The 15259-nt window shown below is 36.9% G+C and overlaps 3 protein-coding genes across 3 annotated transcripts; 1 reads left to right on the top strand and 2 right to left on the bottom strand.

Moving 5' to 3' along the window:
* Positions 1-2912: 2912 nt before the first annotated feature.
* Positions 2913-4402, top strand: LOC116121275 (leucine-rich repeat extensin-like protein 4). The gene has a single exon (XM_031407238.1). It carries the CDS (start codon positions 3008-3010, stop codon positions 4205-4207), a length of 1200 nt encoding a protein of 399 aa, XP_031263098.1. The 5' UTR covers positions 2913-3007; the 3' UTR covers positions 4208-4402.
* Positions 4403-6078: 1676 nt separating this feature from the next.
* Positions 6079-9089, bottom strand: LOC116121263 (acid phosphatase 1). Its single transcript, XM_031407227.1, has 3 exons — positions 8626-9089; positions 7083-7292; positions 6079-6384 (listed from the first exon to the last, which is right to left on the bottom strand). The coding sequence occupies exons 1-3, from the start codon at positions 9030-9032 to the stop codon at positions 6207-6209; spliced, it is 795 nt and encodes a 264-aa protein (XP_031263087.1). The 5' UTR covers positions 9033-9089; the 3' UTR covers positions 6079-6206.
* A 2248-nt stretch (positions 9090-11337) lies between these two features.
* LOC116121271 lies at positions 11338-14032 on the bottom strand. Its single transcript, XM_031407233.1, has 2 exons — positions 13288-14032; positions 11338-12368 (listed from the first exon to the last, which is right to left on the bottom strand). Exons 1-2 carry the CDS (start codon positions 13890-13892, stop codon positions 11699-11701), a joined length of 1275 nt encoding a protein of 424 aa, XP_031263093.1. The 5' UTR covers positions 13893-14032; the 3' UTR covers positions 11338-11698.
* Positions 14033-15259: the final 1227 nt, after the last annotated feature.

Below are 15259 nucleotides of genomic sequence, written 5' to 3'. Positions count from 1 at the left end.
ATCAAGAGGGTGTAATGCTGGTTCTAATCACCACTAGGTGGTCGAGTAATCAGTTAAAACTTTTGGGTGTATTACTCAAGAGGTCTTGAGTTAGATTCACCTCAGTTGCTAATAAGAGTAGCTAATGGAGGTTTACCTGGTTGTTAATTACAGGGCATCGAAGGATTAGTTGAGGTACGCGCAAACTGGTATAAATACCCCAAATAAAAAAAAAGGTTAGTTTATTACAAACCAACTCTAATTAATGTTAACTACCCCTAGGTAGCTTGACGGTTCGCTTGAGACTCTTGAGTGTATTACTCAAGAAGTCTTAAGTTTAATTCCTCACAACTACTAATAAGGGATAGTCATTAGAGGCTTATCTAGCTTTTAACTTCAGGGCCTCGAGGGACTAGTTAAGGTACGCGCAAGCTGACCCTCTGAGTTCGAATCCCCATCTTACTAATAAAGGGTAGCCAATGGAGGTTTACCTAACCATTAACTTCAGGGCCTCGAAGGACTAGTTGAGGTATGCGCAAACTTATTAATAGTCACTGGAGGCTCACCTGGTTACTAACTTCCGGGCCTTGGGAGACTAGTCAAAATGCACGCAAGCTGGTCAGGACACCTCCGGATAAAAAAAAAAAAAAAAAAAAAAACTCTAATTAATGTTAACATTATAAATGTTGGTGTTATATGATATTAGGACACTCTATTTTAACTCCAAAATAGAAATTCATTTAGAGAGCCGACCTTCAAAAAATAATAATAAATATGTTATGCCTAAAGACTGCAGGGCTGACGTAAGGTCCAGTCAGCGTGCAAAAGTCAGAACATGGGTACACTCGCAGCCGAGTCACATGAGGAAAGAAGCAGCATGCTACTGTCAGAACAGTGGGTGCGTGCTAGGCCAGCCAGAAGTTGTGGTGATCCCACGTGTCCAATCCCTGCTCCAAATCGCGTAAATCACTCCAGAAGGTGGGCAATGTGACATAAAGAAGGATTTGCACGGATAGTCCCACCAACTCACAGATTCAGTAATGATAACCTTAATCCATCCCACTATAAATTGGGAGCTCCTCTTTCATTTAAGGGATTGGCTACTCTCCCTCAAGAATATATAACATTCTCTCTCTTGTACTGTCACTTGTAAGTCAGTCCGCTAAAGCGACTTGACCCCTATCATTAATACAAACATCAGTGGGCGTAGGACTTGCTTCCTTAGCATCCGAACCACTTTAAAAATTGTTCCCATTGCATTTATTCTCATTTTTCTTGCATTCACGTGTGTCATCTGGGCCAATTCAGCGTTTCACATGTTCGTTTCGTTGATGTCAAAATCACGCATCAACAAAATAAAAAAAGGTGACACTTTAGCCTTTACATGCTAATGCTGTATATCTTGCAGTAGAAGAGAATTTTGCTGTTGGAATCACTTGAAGTAGTAATTTCATTATGATAATTGATATCTTATTAAATTTTCTTTTTAAAATCCTGAATTTTATTTTAATTTCAAAAGAAATTTAAGTGGGTGGGTAGCAAATTAAACATGTATAGATGGGGGAATGAAATTATGGACAAGCTTTTGATAATTGAGCAAATTACTAGGACTGGTGGGAAATTGAATATAGGAGGAATAGATTCTGTTTTGACCCTTAAAACAGTAAAGGCAAGAGCAATGGTGTTGGTGTAGCTGCCATCCAATTGATAAATCAAAGTAGCATTGCATGCGCATAAGGTATAAACCTTTATTCGTTTCATGTTCACATGAAGCTTTACCCTTTTTGGCTAAAATGGAGTGTTTACCATCATTGAAATTTGGGAACATTGCATGTTACTCACATGATTCTTCAGCATTCACTTCAAAACATTCCATTGCAGGCCTTCCCCACTCCACCACTCACCCCCACGTTAACATATATAAAATCTTACTTCCAAAATCAAAATCTGTAAAACTTCACATTATTATTATCTAACATAAATATATGTCAATAATATCAATTTGGTGTAATTCTATAATTCCAGTCGGGGTTGTATCTTCTGCAACCAGGGGTGGATTCAGAAATTTCTATTAGGGTAGGCCAAAATATAAACTAATTCCACATTAATATTTTTGTTCATTAATGTTTCTGTTAAGGTGGGCCAAAATCCAAAAATTGTACATATTAATATTTTTTGAAAAAAATTTGAGAGTGGGTAGCATCCGCCTCTCTGCAACCACACTTCCAAATTTTTAGTCGAACCACTGTTGCTTTAAATCAACTCAAATCCAAACCTTTATATTTGTTAGCTATCCTCAAGGTCTATTAAATACTCTACAAACCTAAAGGACTAGCAAAACCACAATGTTATTGTGGTCGTGACCCCAAAGTTTAAACCTAAGAATTCAAAAAATAGAGCAAACCTCTTTGACTGTCATGCTAAGCCCTTGGGGTTAGTTAGCTATTATCTGTCATGCAACAAGTTGTTTTTGTGTTCGTGATAATGAAATTCCAATTTCGACCTATGTTAATTATATACTCCCTTTTGAAAGATTCAAATTTCATTTTTCTTTTTGATCAAAAGGTGAAATACCTTCACCTAGACAAATCTTACATTAGTTTCAATAACTGAATGAATAATTCAGTTCCATTTGTTATGTTTTGGTGTGGCTTCACTGGATATATAAACTCAGTTCAATTAAATAAGTTGTGTTTTAGTAGATAGATGAATAGAAAAGGCCATTGAGAACTGCATTGAAGTTGAAGAACTTTAACTCATCCAAAGCTAGCTGTAGTTTTGGTGAATAATTAATTCCCAACTCACCAACCCGTCTGCAGTTCTGCACCGTGAGCATTTTGGCCATACAAGTCAACATGTGCAGTAAAAACTAAAAAGTAAAGTGTAGTAATAATAGAGCCCCAAGGGGCACCCAGATGACCAATAAACCCCACCATTTTCGTCATTGAATGTGGTAGAAGCCCTGTTTTGGACAACTTTACAAACAACCCTATCAAATAACCACATTCATAGTTAAGCTTAGAGAACAATGGAGAAGAGCTGCGTGCTAGCTTTTCTCCTGCTCCACCTGATTTTTACAGAAGCTGGCTTCGGTGTTGGCGGTGGTGTTGGCATCGGTATCGGCAATGCAGGTGCCGGTGGCGGAGGAACTGGTGTTTGGATTGGTGGTACAACCCCAAGTGGGTCTTCAGGTTCAAGTGATCTCAACGCTGCTTACACTGCACTCCAGGCGTGGAAATCCGCAGTTACTGATGACCCATTGGGAATTTTGCGGACATGGGTTGGCTCAGATGTTTGTTCTTACAAGGGAGTGTTTTGTTCAGAAACACCTGTCCGGGTTGTCTCAGGAATAGATCTCAACCATGCAAATCTTCAAGGTACTCTTGTTAATGAACTCTCTGTACTCACAGACATGACTTTGCTTCACCTCAATAGCAATAGATTTTCAGGCACAATTCCTGATACTCTCAAAGACCTCACTTCTCTCCAAGAGTTAGACATCAGTAATAACAATTTCTCTGGTTCTTTTCCTACTGTTACTCTATACATTCCAAACCTCGTTTATTTAGACCTTAGATTCAACAGCTTTTCTGGAACCCTCCCTGAAGATCTCTTTACCAAGGGACTTGATGCAATCTTTGTCAATAACAACCAATTTACTGGTGAACTTCCACAAAATTTGCCCAATTCCCCTGCTTCTGTCATCAATTTAGCCAACAACAAGTTCACCGGAAGTATCCCAGTTCGTTTTGCCTTCAGCAATTCTAAATTGAAGGAGATTTTGTTACTCAATAACCAGTTAACAGGTTGCATTCCGCAGGGAGTTGGGCTATTTTCTGATTTGCAAGTTTTTGATGTAAGTTACAACTCATTGATGGGTCGTTTGCCAGATACTATTTCTTGTCTAAATGCGGTTGAGGTTCTGAATTTGGCTCACAATGAGCTTTCTGGAGAACTGCCGGACCTGGTTTGTTCTCTTAAAAGCCTAATGAATCTGACGGTTGCTTACAATTTCTTTTCTGGGTTTAGCCAGCAATGTGCCAAGTTGTTTTTCAGGAATGTGGGATTTGATTTCGCATCAAATTGCATTCCTGGAAGAGGCATGCAGAGACCTCAACCAGACTGCTCCACGATTCCTGGAGGAGGATTGAGTTGTCTGAGAGTTCCTTCTGTACAGCCTCTTGTTTGTGGGTCATTAATCGGTAACTCAGCTCATCAATCTCCTTGAAAGCCCATGAGAGAGAGAGAGAGAGAGAGTTACTTACTTATACCAGTATTGTATAACAGGATGGTTATGGCTGTTTTAATTTCTATAGAAATTATGATTTATAGCTTCTTAATTTAACTTCTTTATGGACTCTTTACATCTGTAAGTCATCATTATAAACGTCTTTAGTAATTAGTAGTGAAGACATGCCCAGAAATCATAGACGAGGTGCTATTCATGAGAGTTTCTCCAAAGTAATTAAAATGTATCACAGGTCCAAATATCTTTATCAGATGTTGACTAGCAACGATCTTCATGTTATTATCATTAATTAAACATTTAAACTAATCTAAAACAGTTTTTGCTAGCTGTGTGACATGACATGACCTCTGACTCTGATCTTTTGGTTGTCATTCTGTGCTACTGTGTTACGGTTGTCTAACTACACTCCCGAGTCTCAACCCAGAACCCTGTAAATGGTAATATTTGTTTAGGCATTCGATTATGTCAACATAGGTGCTCATTTACCCACTATTTGATTTATAATTTTTTGTTGAATAATGAATACTTGAGTTAATTTTATCGTTGCCCATCAGAAGACAGGCGTGTTTTTCATTTTGTGTGATGGTAAGTGGTAACTCAAAGCCACAGGTTGACTACTTGTACTTGGTCTCTCTTAGAATTACCGTAGTAAAATTCCATGCCTACCGCTGCTCCTTGCTTCTCAAAAGTCAAAACTCAATGGCTGTAGTTTGTTTCAGTTTTGGGAATACTATTTTTAGTATTCCCAAAAAAGTTAAACAGTAAAATACCCAAAAACTCAGATTTTTGGGAATACTACTCCCAATATTATTCAACTTTTTTTAAATCCCTTAAATTTAATAATTTAATTAAATACCCCTAAATATTTTTTTTAAAATTACAAAAACACCCTAATAATCCACATTTGCCAGATTCTGGCCACCACCACTGGAAAATGGCCGGAATCTGGTAGGATGGCGCACTACCAGCTGAATCTGGCCGGTAATGCGTCGATCTAGCCTTTTTTGATCAGATCTTTGGCCGTAACACTCGGTCACGACAGCCAACAAACGGTCGTCGTTGACCATCAACGACGACCGTTTGTTGGCCGTCATTGAGAGCAAATACAGCCAGATCTGACCGTTGACGGCCAGATCTGACCGTAGATCTGGCCTTTTCCGGCCAGATCCACCGTGGATCTGGCCGGAAAAGGCTATAGCGACGCATGACCGGCAAGATCCAACCGGTCATGCGCCCATACGGCGACTCCGGCCACCTCCGATGGTGGTCACCGGTTGGGGGTGTTTGAGGGTGGATTAGGGGTATTTTTGTTAACTTTTAATGTTTTATTATAGGGGGTATTTTGTAAAAAAATAAACATAAAGAGTATTTTATTGATTTATAAATTCTACATCGTAATACCCACCCAATTCAACTTTTTTTAAAAAACTTTTCCCAAAACCCCCAAATTTTGAACCAAACGGAGATGACATAAATGTGGGTAGGATTCATTTAAAATTATTGGGTAAATAGGCGATGGCTTTTGTCACTTGTCAGTAGGGGAGTTAGTGTTTCAACTACTACTTGGGATGACTCCACAATCAGATAGATCTAGTTTATATCCAATTGAAATTGCTTTATGCGTCCTCTACGAGAAAAGGAAATTGTCTTCTATAATTCAAAATATTAAACAGGTCATAATCTACATAGGGCTATTCAGACAAGTTCACAACCAAAGCATCTCCTTTTTACCAAATTAGTGAGTTTATAAACATACCTTACTACCTAATCATCAACAATGTGGATAAATAGTTATAAACACAAGCACGTAGAAAGGCCATCTAAAACCCATTCACGTGCAGACGCTTTTCTAAGGTAACAACCATGAATTCGCAGTGGTATCTTATTAAAATGAAGCAAACAAGTATGTTCATCCAATTACATGAAGCAAAATAACAGTACAACAGGATCATACGAACAAATTCCTTTTATATTTTGTTTAAGGAATGTAATACATTGGATTTGGGAGTTTGAAGGACCTTTCAGCCACAGCAAAACCCACTAAGTCACTCCACTGATCTCCAGAGCTCCCATGAATTTTATAACCTTCCTTCACCAACTCTGATCTCTTCTCAGATTTGTAAAGATCGGCCGGTTTGCCTTGATCTGAAAGTCCCCTGTATCATTTACAAAAGAGTTTAATGTGTTAGCCTTAATGTTCAACCAAAGGCCAGCACTTTGGGTAATTAAGAGTGTGATAGGAACGCACTCCAACCTTTCAAACAACAAGCCAACAACAATCAAAATAAGCAATAACCCAGAAAAACAGCAAGAACACAGCAGTAACTCAGGAAAACAGAAAATATCTATATATTAACGTGGATCAAACACTACACCAAGTATGAACAGCCGAAGCTAATCAACACAGCCAAATGAAAAGAAGGATATTAGAACAAAAGAAATAACAAAAGCCCGCTGGACTTCGAGGGCCAGGACCTCCCCTAATTCCCCCTTTCTACTTTTCTGGATATCCCCTCAATACTCCCTGTCACTCTCTTTTATTCTACTGATATGTCTCTCCATAACATAATCCATCATTTACCCATTCTCCTAATGCCATCTGTCCCTTCTAAAACAAACCTTAACACCACACGCACAAAGGACTTTCCTACCAAGCTACCCACAATCCTGTACTTCATGCCCTTATGTTTCCTACCATATACCAGCATGTTAGGGGTCTCATTAGATTGATAACAAATAAATGAAAAACCTGATTGTTAAGAAAAGGCCACTTAGTCTATTTCATTTTAGATTTCACACCACAAGGAGCAAGCATAACGAAATTAATCATCACAATTCATATAAGTTCATTTACCTCAAGAAGAGCTTTTCCCAACCACTGTATCCAGCAAATACAAGATTTTTATCCGTCACATTTCTTTGATCTTCACTCCGCCCAGTTAACAGAAATATTGTAAATCCTAGCTGTTTGAGCTCCTTGTAAAAATTCAAACTTGCTGGTAAGGCAGGAGCCTCAGCCAGATCCACCCACATATCAAAAGATTCTTCATTGAAAGATTCTGATCTATGAACAGAACAAGAAGGCTTTAGTGACTTAAGGCAACAATCTTTATCTTAATTAAGAAAATATGTAAAATAACAATATCAATGATAGGCACAAAAACAATTTCAATTTCAGAAAGGGTGATCACAAGAGAGCTCCCCAAAACAAAAATGATTTTATAAGCAAACATGAACTTATAATAAGATAGATTATTTCATGTCAGGAGTTGTCACAATACTTTCACACTTATAAATAAATTAATATCAAACTGTTTCTATATTGTAACTCTTTATCCTCTGATGTAAAACTGAATGTATTGGCGCTTCATAACCAGGGTTTTGAATAATTTCTAAGTTTATTCCACTTCAGGTCTGCTGTCTGCTGAGATTTATACATATATTCCTTCTGTTCTGTCCTTAACATTCCCCCATATGCATCAGTTTCTATATGAAGTTGAATTTCAACTTTTTTAGAGTGTGTTTGGTTGAATCTATAATAAAAGGAGCACAAGCATAGCCCTCTTAGTTATGGAGATTACATCAGTTAACAAAACAAATAGCTCGCTATCATAGCGTCTGTGAGAAAATATAATGTAACATTTGCCTTAATGAAGGTTTAAAAAAAAAAAACAAAATTGAATTAGTTGTATAATCTCATAGAAACTAGGTAAAATGCTTCCTGTTGTTAAGATTTGTATAACTAAGCGAACAAATCAATATTAAATGGAAAAAAAAAAAAAAAACTGATAAGAGATCAATAAATATCCTACTAGCTTATCATATACATGGTCATATATAGAAACAAGTCTTGAAAAGAATCCTCCATTTAAACTGAGCCTCCAAGGACAACTCTTAGGTGGATTCATTCAATGATTTCAATCTAAATGCACATGCACTTTTTTTTTTTTTACCGGGATGTCTAAAGTAGCTTACGTGTAGCTTAACTAATCCTCTGATGTCCTAAAGCTAACGATCGGATAAGTGTTCAGTGGTCACCCCTATTACCAGCCGAGGTAGATCGAATTTAAGAGCTCTTGAGTAATGTAATACACCTAGAGTACTAGTTGACCTATCCACTGCAGTGGTGGTTCACATACACTGTTTTGCCATCTACTTACATTCAAGATTGTCCTCTAGACACTAAAGATAGGTGCAAGCTAAAACTTTTACGCAACAAATTCTACAATCACCAACAAAATGTTATAATGAGGTAGCACCCATTTGATAATTCCTCCATCATTAACTGTACATCTAATCACATGCACACCTAACATATAAAACGACACGCAGAAACATGTCACGACACATGATTCAATAACATTAACAGTATCAAAAACCAAACCAATCAAACGCACCCGAATCCATTTTTCTCGTAGTAAGGCAAGTTGGAGAGCAAGGTCTCGTCGATATCGAAAACCCAAGCGTCCTTTCCATCATCTGACACGTTCACGTTCTTGGCGAAGTTGAGGGCGTAAGAAGAGACCACCTCAGAGTCAGACAAGTAACGGTCGCCGGTCATGTAGTCTTGGACATATTTTGCGCATCTGGAGGGAACATACTCCCAAATTCCTGCATCGTTCGTCTCCACAGAGAATCTCCAGCTGTCACAATACATTCCATCGTCCACCCGGATTTTGCGGTCGCCGGTGATTTGGGTTTTGTGAGATGGGATTTGTATGATTGACTGGGCTGAAGCGTGAGAGGTTAATGTTATTATGAAGAGAATGAGGGAGATTGAAAGGAGGAAGCTGCGGGAATCCATCTGGGGAAGCCTTCTGGCTTTTCCCCTTTCTGTTTTTTGAGTGGCTTATAATTACCCAGACTGTTTTTTATTTAAAGCACGTTGAAAATATTTTTCTTTTTTGTTTCTTTCTTTTACCCAATCTGTCCCCATATACGACCCCCTCAAAGGATTAAGAAAATTAGATAAAACTTCATTTGGTCACCCTAGATTTGGGTGAAGACAATGAACACCCACAAATTTTGGAAATTAACAACACTCAAATAGTATTCATTAATGCAAACTATTAATTGATCTTTCACCATTTAAATACCTATTTTACCCTTATTATGTTGATAATTTTATATGTGAAATAATAATATTATTTTATTTATTAACTTCTAAAATCAAGTCCAAAAATTATGTAGCATAACAATCAATTTAACCTTAAACCGGCTGTGACACTCTCAAATTTAAACATTCTTAAATGAATCAATTACATCCTGAAATAAGGTATTATAGATTTGACAACATAAATAAACACTATGGTTTGCGGTTGAATCAGTTTTTGTGGTTTTGAAATGAAGAAATAGTGATTGGGGATTTGTGCATCAATAAGCGAAGAGTTGATGTTTGAGTAATGCTAGTCTTACTCACTACCGCTACTCACTTTTCTTACTCAACTTTGTTAAAATGTTAACCCTATCCAGTTTTTCACTTTTTTAATAAATGTGAGTAAGAGAAGTGAGTAAGGCTAGCATTATTCTTAATGTTTTAGCTGAGTTTAGTTTGATGGCGGTGGTGATAGTTTAAGGATGAGGTGCATTCTTTCTTTTATGTATGTGTGTTATTGTTATTACATGATTTAAATAAACAACTGTGGGTATTTTTGTCATGTTCCAAAATTTGTGGAGGTCCAATAACTTCCCCTAAAAATTATGATAATCTCCTTTGAAAAAAAAAAAAGGTAATGGAGTTTTGTTTAATTATAATGAACTAAAAAAGGATTAATTATTGGCAGACAATGTCCTTAAGAAGATGGGGTTTTATTTAATTAAATATAGTTTAAAATCATTTTAATAAAGAGTAAACACTTTTTCCCAACCCAAGGTTTGCCTTAATGACTTTCCCACCCAAAAGTTTTAAAATACCACTTTCTCACCCAAAGTTAATATTCCGTTACTATCTAAAGTCGATTCCAATCAATTTCTAGGGTGAAAATTCTCTCCGACATCTTATTTCTCACTGATTGTTGACCATCACAAAGCTAAGATTTTCTATTCTTAGCTTATTTTCAGTTGATTCCATTAACGAATATTCAATCGGTCACCATAATTCGATCTACCAGTCTCTCCTCTACAAAACTTCTCTTATTTTGGCTCCTGATAACTTGCTGAATATCGACTGAGAAAGTGAAGTGTACTTTAGATATTAATAGAATATAAATTTTAGGTGAGAAAGTGATATTTTAAAGCATTAAGGCAAACCTTGGGTGGGAAAAAGTAGTTAACTCTTTAATAAATTACAAAATCAGAATATTGTGTTTTTGAAGGACCTTCGTTTTTGTCGTTTTTGTTTCGGCCCATAATCAAACTGGCACATGTATTTTTCAAATTTAGAAGGGAAGGCTATGGTAATGATTTCCATTAAAGTAAAACTGCACTTATTACAAAAGTTTTTATCCAAAGTGAACAGTATAAGAAGTAAAATGAAGGGTAATTATAATATGTCTGACTTTTTGTATTTATTTTTTAATTTATTTTCTGTTACATCGTATAAAACTTTTTTGTACACCTAGTATTATTGTCCCATTGTACATGCAAAGGAAAATCAGTTAGGTCTAACAAGAGACCATTTCTAGTTGGGAAAGTTTTTTCAAACGTAAGCATCATGTTATAACTTTTCTGTTTATTACTTTATCTAATTAATTAAATTCATATACGGTGCTATCTTTTGATTGAGAAAAAAATAATAATTTACCAATTTAAAATTTTATAAAGAACCATCAAAATCAGGAATTAAACGACGTAAAAGTCAGGTTTGCAGAATGAACTGGAATTCCCAATTTCTTAAATACTTTCAAACATAAAGCCGATCAAGGCCTCATAAATATGTAATATACTAATTAATTAAAGTTTACTATTTTAATATCATAATGCTAGGACAAATTTATTATTTTCCTCTTGTTTATTTTTATTTTTAAGTAGTAGTACAGTAGGTAAGTATTCAAGTCCATGTTAATTCATGAAATATATACATGATAAACCAATCAATTTTTTGTAAAAACCAATTGCTAAAGTGTAATAACAAAAAGATTAATAAAAAAGAATAAATAAAATATCAACAAACATTTTTCCTTAATTTGTTTTTCTGTACACTTTGAACTTCCAATCTGTAAGGTATAAACTCAGAGCCAGAGGATCAAAACCTCTACGCATAAATAAATTAAATGTCGACAAAACCCAAAACTAATTTCAGAATCAAAACCAGCAAGAAATCATCGATTTATATATCAACTCAAAGGACCAAAATCACGGGGAATTAATCAACCGGAAAAAGAGCCTCCCAAAATCCGGAAAGCGATCGGCATCCACACTTCTAAACCTGGGGAAAAAGATCAAAGGAAGTCGCAAAATATATATCTTCTATGCTCCAACCATTAGTGCTTTACTCATAATTGGTTATCACTGCACAAGAAAGAATCCGTTTTAAGAGAAGACATCTTGTTCATCGTGGCAAAGCTCCTTTCTAAGTTTATGTGAGAAAAGTCTGCAAGCGTCCATGCTCAGATCAATGGCGGCTGAAAGTGCTATAAACAGTGCAGCATCCGCCATGCAAGTCACGTGCTGCACCCCAACTTGTACCACAGGTTTACTAACCTTTCCTTCACCTTCTACACTCGAACCCATCACGAATCCTTTAACTGGACATCTTAAACTCACTAAAGAATCTCTCATAATCCTACTATCAATGCAAAATTGGCCTCCCTTTTTTACATTCATTGTCGCTTCAGCAATGGAGATTCCACTGTTAGGGCCGCTATCGGTAACGAGCTCAAACTTGTAACCTAACCCATCAATCGGGCATCTCTCACGCCATGCTTCGAGACGGCCCCATGGTTTCCAACTGCTTACGGAGAAACCGTGAGGCCGGAGGATCAGCCATGCGCCAGGGTTTGAACGGGACACGCGGTCGGATCCTGGTGACGGAACAAATGGAGTGATCATGGAGGCGGCTGCCACTGGAGAGCCGGATAAGTCGTATATCATTATCATCCATCCTTTGCGCTCCCTTCCTTGTCGTTCTCTTTCGCCTGAAAATGTTCTCATCCATCCTCGATTGTTGGCGTTATTGTTGGTAAAATCTGATGGCAGAGATCTGGTTTCAAGAATCACAAACAACAAAATCTTAGAACCCAACCGACTTCAAATATAGATATGTCAGAACAGTTGACAGGAAATTGAATTAACGTGATGTACGTAACGACCAAATATTCTTGCACATGGAGGGAATCAAAACTAGTTTGATACAGTATATATAGATTTCAAGTTCTGATTCGTTTGACCAAACTAGCAACGGATACCATTATTAATAATCAAATTAGTGATTTTAGTTAGAAATTTGAGTGCTTTTTATTGTTTAATTTTCTTAACCATAGAAGTTCGTGATTAGTCACGGTGCATGGTCGGTTAAGTTGACATTCTCATGTGGCCATAGACTGAAATTATTTGAAGACAAGATAACCAAGAACAACAGAGAAATCAAGGAATGAATCGTGAGCGTTAATTGAACCTACTAAACTTAGGAAAAGTAAAAGAAATAGTGGTGCCAAATGATAAAGACTATTGGGTGGAATTGTGATTGAATGGGACCAAGTTAAAGCGTCCACTACGGGCCAATTGTTGGTTACTTTGATCAGCCATTTTCAAAGTAAATTAGCATGAAGGAAACTAAAAATGGAGGTTAATTTCATGAAAGGAACAAAATAAGGGAAAATAGATAAGGTGGTGGCCAACTTAGCATAATAAGACATGTGATGTGAGTCACCAGCTAAGCAAAGAAATTTGACAACCCACATGATCCCTACTTTATCAAAAAAGCATATCCAAATACGGAATTATCTCAACACTCTCCGAATTAATGCGACAAACAATAATTTCTCAGGAAAAAAAATTTATTAAAGTAATGATTCTTGACCACCCCACCACCACCACCACCACCACCATCGCCAACAGTATACGGCTACATCACCCTACAAAAAACCCATATAATCAAAATGTTGAAAAAGAAATGTTACCTGGATCTTGAGTTTCGGTCAGCGCTGAACTTGCAGCTGAAAACAGGTTGCCTGATATTATTATTCCCTTGAATCTGAAAAACGACAGGACTACACTCCGGTTCCCCGCCAAACTGAAAAACAAACCGGGGGTCTGGTTCAGCCCGGACCATTAAGTGAAGCCGAGCCGAAGGCTTTTCAGTCTCAGTACTTCCCAGCTTCAGCCACCCATTACGGAACACAATTGGCTTAGACTCAGCTCCTGAGAGGTCAATAATTACGTGTACACGCCCCAGCAACTTGCCGGAGTTAACGCCGCACGAGCTACCCATGCGACCCGTGTAGACGGAGACGCGAAGAGTGACGGGCTTGGCTGAGAGGCGGCGGATGGCGGTAGCGTCGAGGTGAAAACCCAAGGCGGAGGTAGAGGATTCGGGTGGAGAGTCGTTGGGTGATGTGGAAAGCGGTACAAGAGCAGTTTGTGAAGGGAAATTCTTGATCTTGAGCTTGCAAAAACATGGAGTGGCGGATGGATGAACTCCCGGACCGGCTGGTTTAGGGGCGGCAAGTGGGAGTTTGAGAGCCAAAGATTCGACAATCAAACGTACGAATGGGCAGGGATCCATTGGTGATTGTAGTAGTTGACTGTATGTTTGGATTTAAAAGGAATTGAAGAATGATGAGTGAAACTCGAAATGTACGTCAGTTGATGAGATAGGGGAGCTCAAGAGCTTAGGAAACATCTATGTTCATGGACTCAATTGAATGTCGGCTCACCTGTCTTAACGTTTTACTTTCTCTCTTTTATTATTATTTTTAATTATTTTGGTTTCACCACTTTTCTTCTCGCGGGAAAATGGTAGGAGAAAAATTAGAGTTACGATTATGCTTATGTAGGGTCGATGGGTACCCAGTTAACCAAATCACTGCTAAAATTTGTTGGTGACTTTATATTATTAATTAATTAGGCAATAACACTGTAATTTAATCCTGATCTTGAGTACAATATGCTTGTTGAATACTCAAATTGTGTAACATAATTATTAATTAATACAAATATTGATTGTTTGATGAGCATAGACGTATAAATTGAAGTTAATATATGGTACAATAGGTAACATCATAGATTCATAATACGTACAAGTCAATTGTTATGTTAATTGCAAACAAAAATTATATACATTTTGTAGTGTGTGGCATTATCACGTACTATTTTTAATTAATTTTAGCAATTATGTCTTCTTTTTAGGTTACTTAAGGATTTGAAAATTATGTCGTTTATGCTTCATCACTTATTCATTGTATATTGATTTGATTGGTTAAGTGTTAAACGCATATTTCATAACATTTTAAACATCACCGTACATATACCTATTTTAAAATACATAAATTAATTAAGAGTTATATATAATTTTAAAAGAAAAAGTAATATAATTTTAAAGGAAATGATAAACTGAGGAGAAAAGAAAGATGAAAATATCGGCGGGGAAAATAAAAATGGGTCCCGCAGTGGGGAGGGGTACAGCTGTGTTAAGGTTGTCACCACGTTGTCATGGGAGACTGACTATGCGTAGCTGGAGTTGGATTGGGTGAGAATTTTCCTACATTTCCATCTCTAAATATCAGAACAAGAAGAAATCTGTTGACGTGTCATTCGTTGACGCCTTCCCAATCGGTTCGCCGTTTTGGACGGCTTCTTGACGGCGCTGATTGCAGTTAATCACTTATGTTCATTTTTTATTCTTTACGAATTGGTTCACGTCTGGTCAAGGATGGTTGTTGAATAAATAGGCATAATAAAATGAGCTTAATTAATTTCTGGATGAAGCTTGCATATAAAGTAACGTAATGCAATATCCTCCCGACAAAATAAATTAAATAAAAACATTTTTAAAATTTAATTTAAGAATACATGCATGCTTCAAATCCACAACTTTTTCTTTTTCACCTCAATTTCTTGTAATATTAAAAATAAATTATGAGTGTTACATAA

The sequence above is a fragment of the Pistacia vera genome, unplaced genomic scaffold, assembly GCF_008641045.1.
Source record: "Pistacia vera cultivar Batoury unplaced genomic scaffold, PisVer_v2 Contig971, whole genome shotgun sequence".
Taxonomy (NCBI): domain Eukaryota; kingdom Viridiplantae; phylum Streptophyta; class Magnoliopsida; order Sapindales; family Anacardiaceae; genus Pistacia; species Pistacia vera.
The sequence above is the reverse complement of the archived record's forward strand: the minus strand, read 5'-3'. Positions and strand labels throughout refer to the sequence as shown.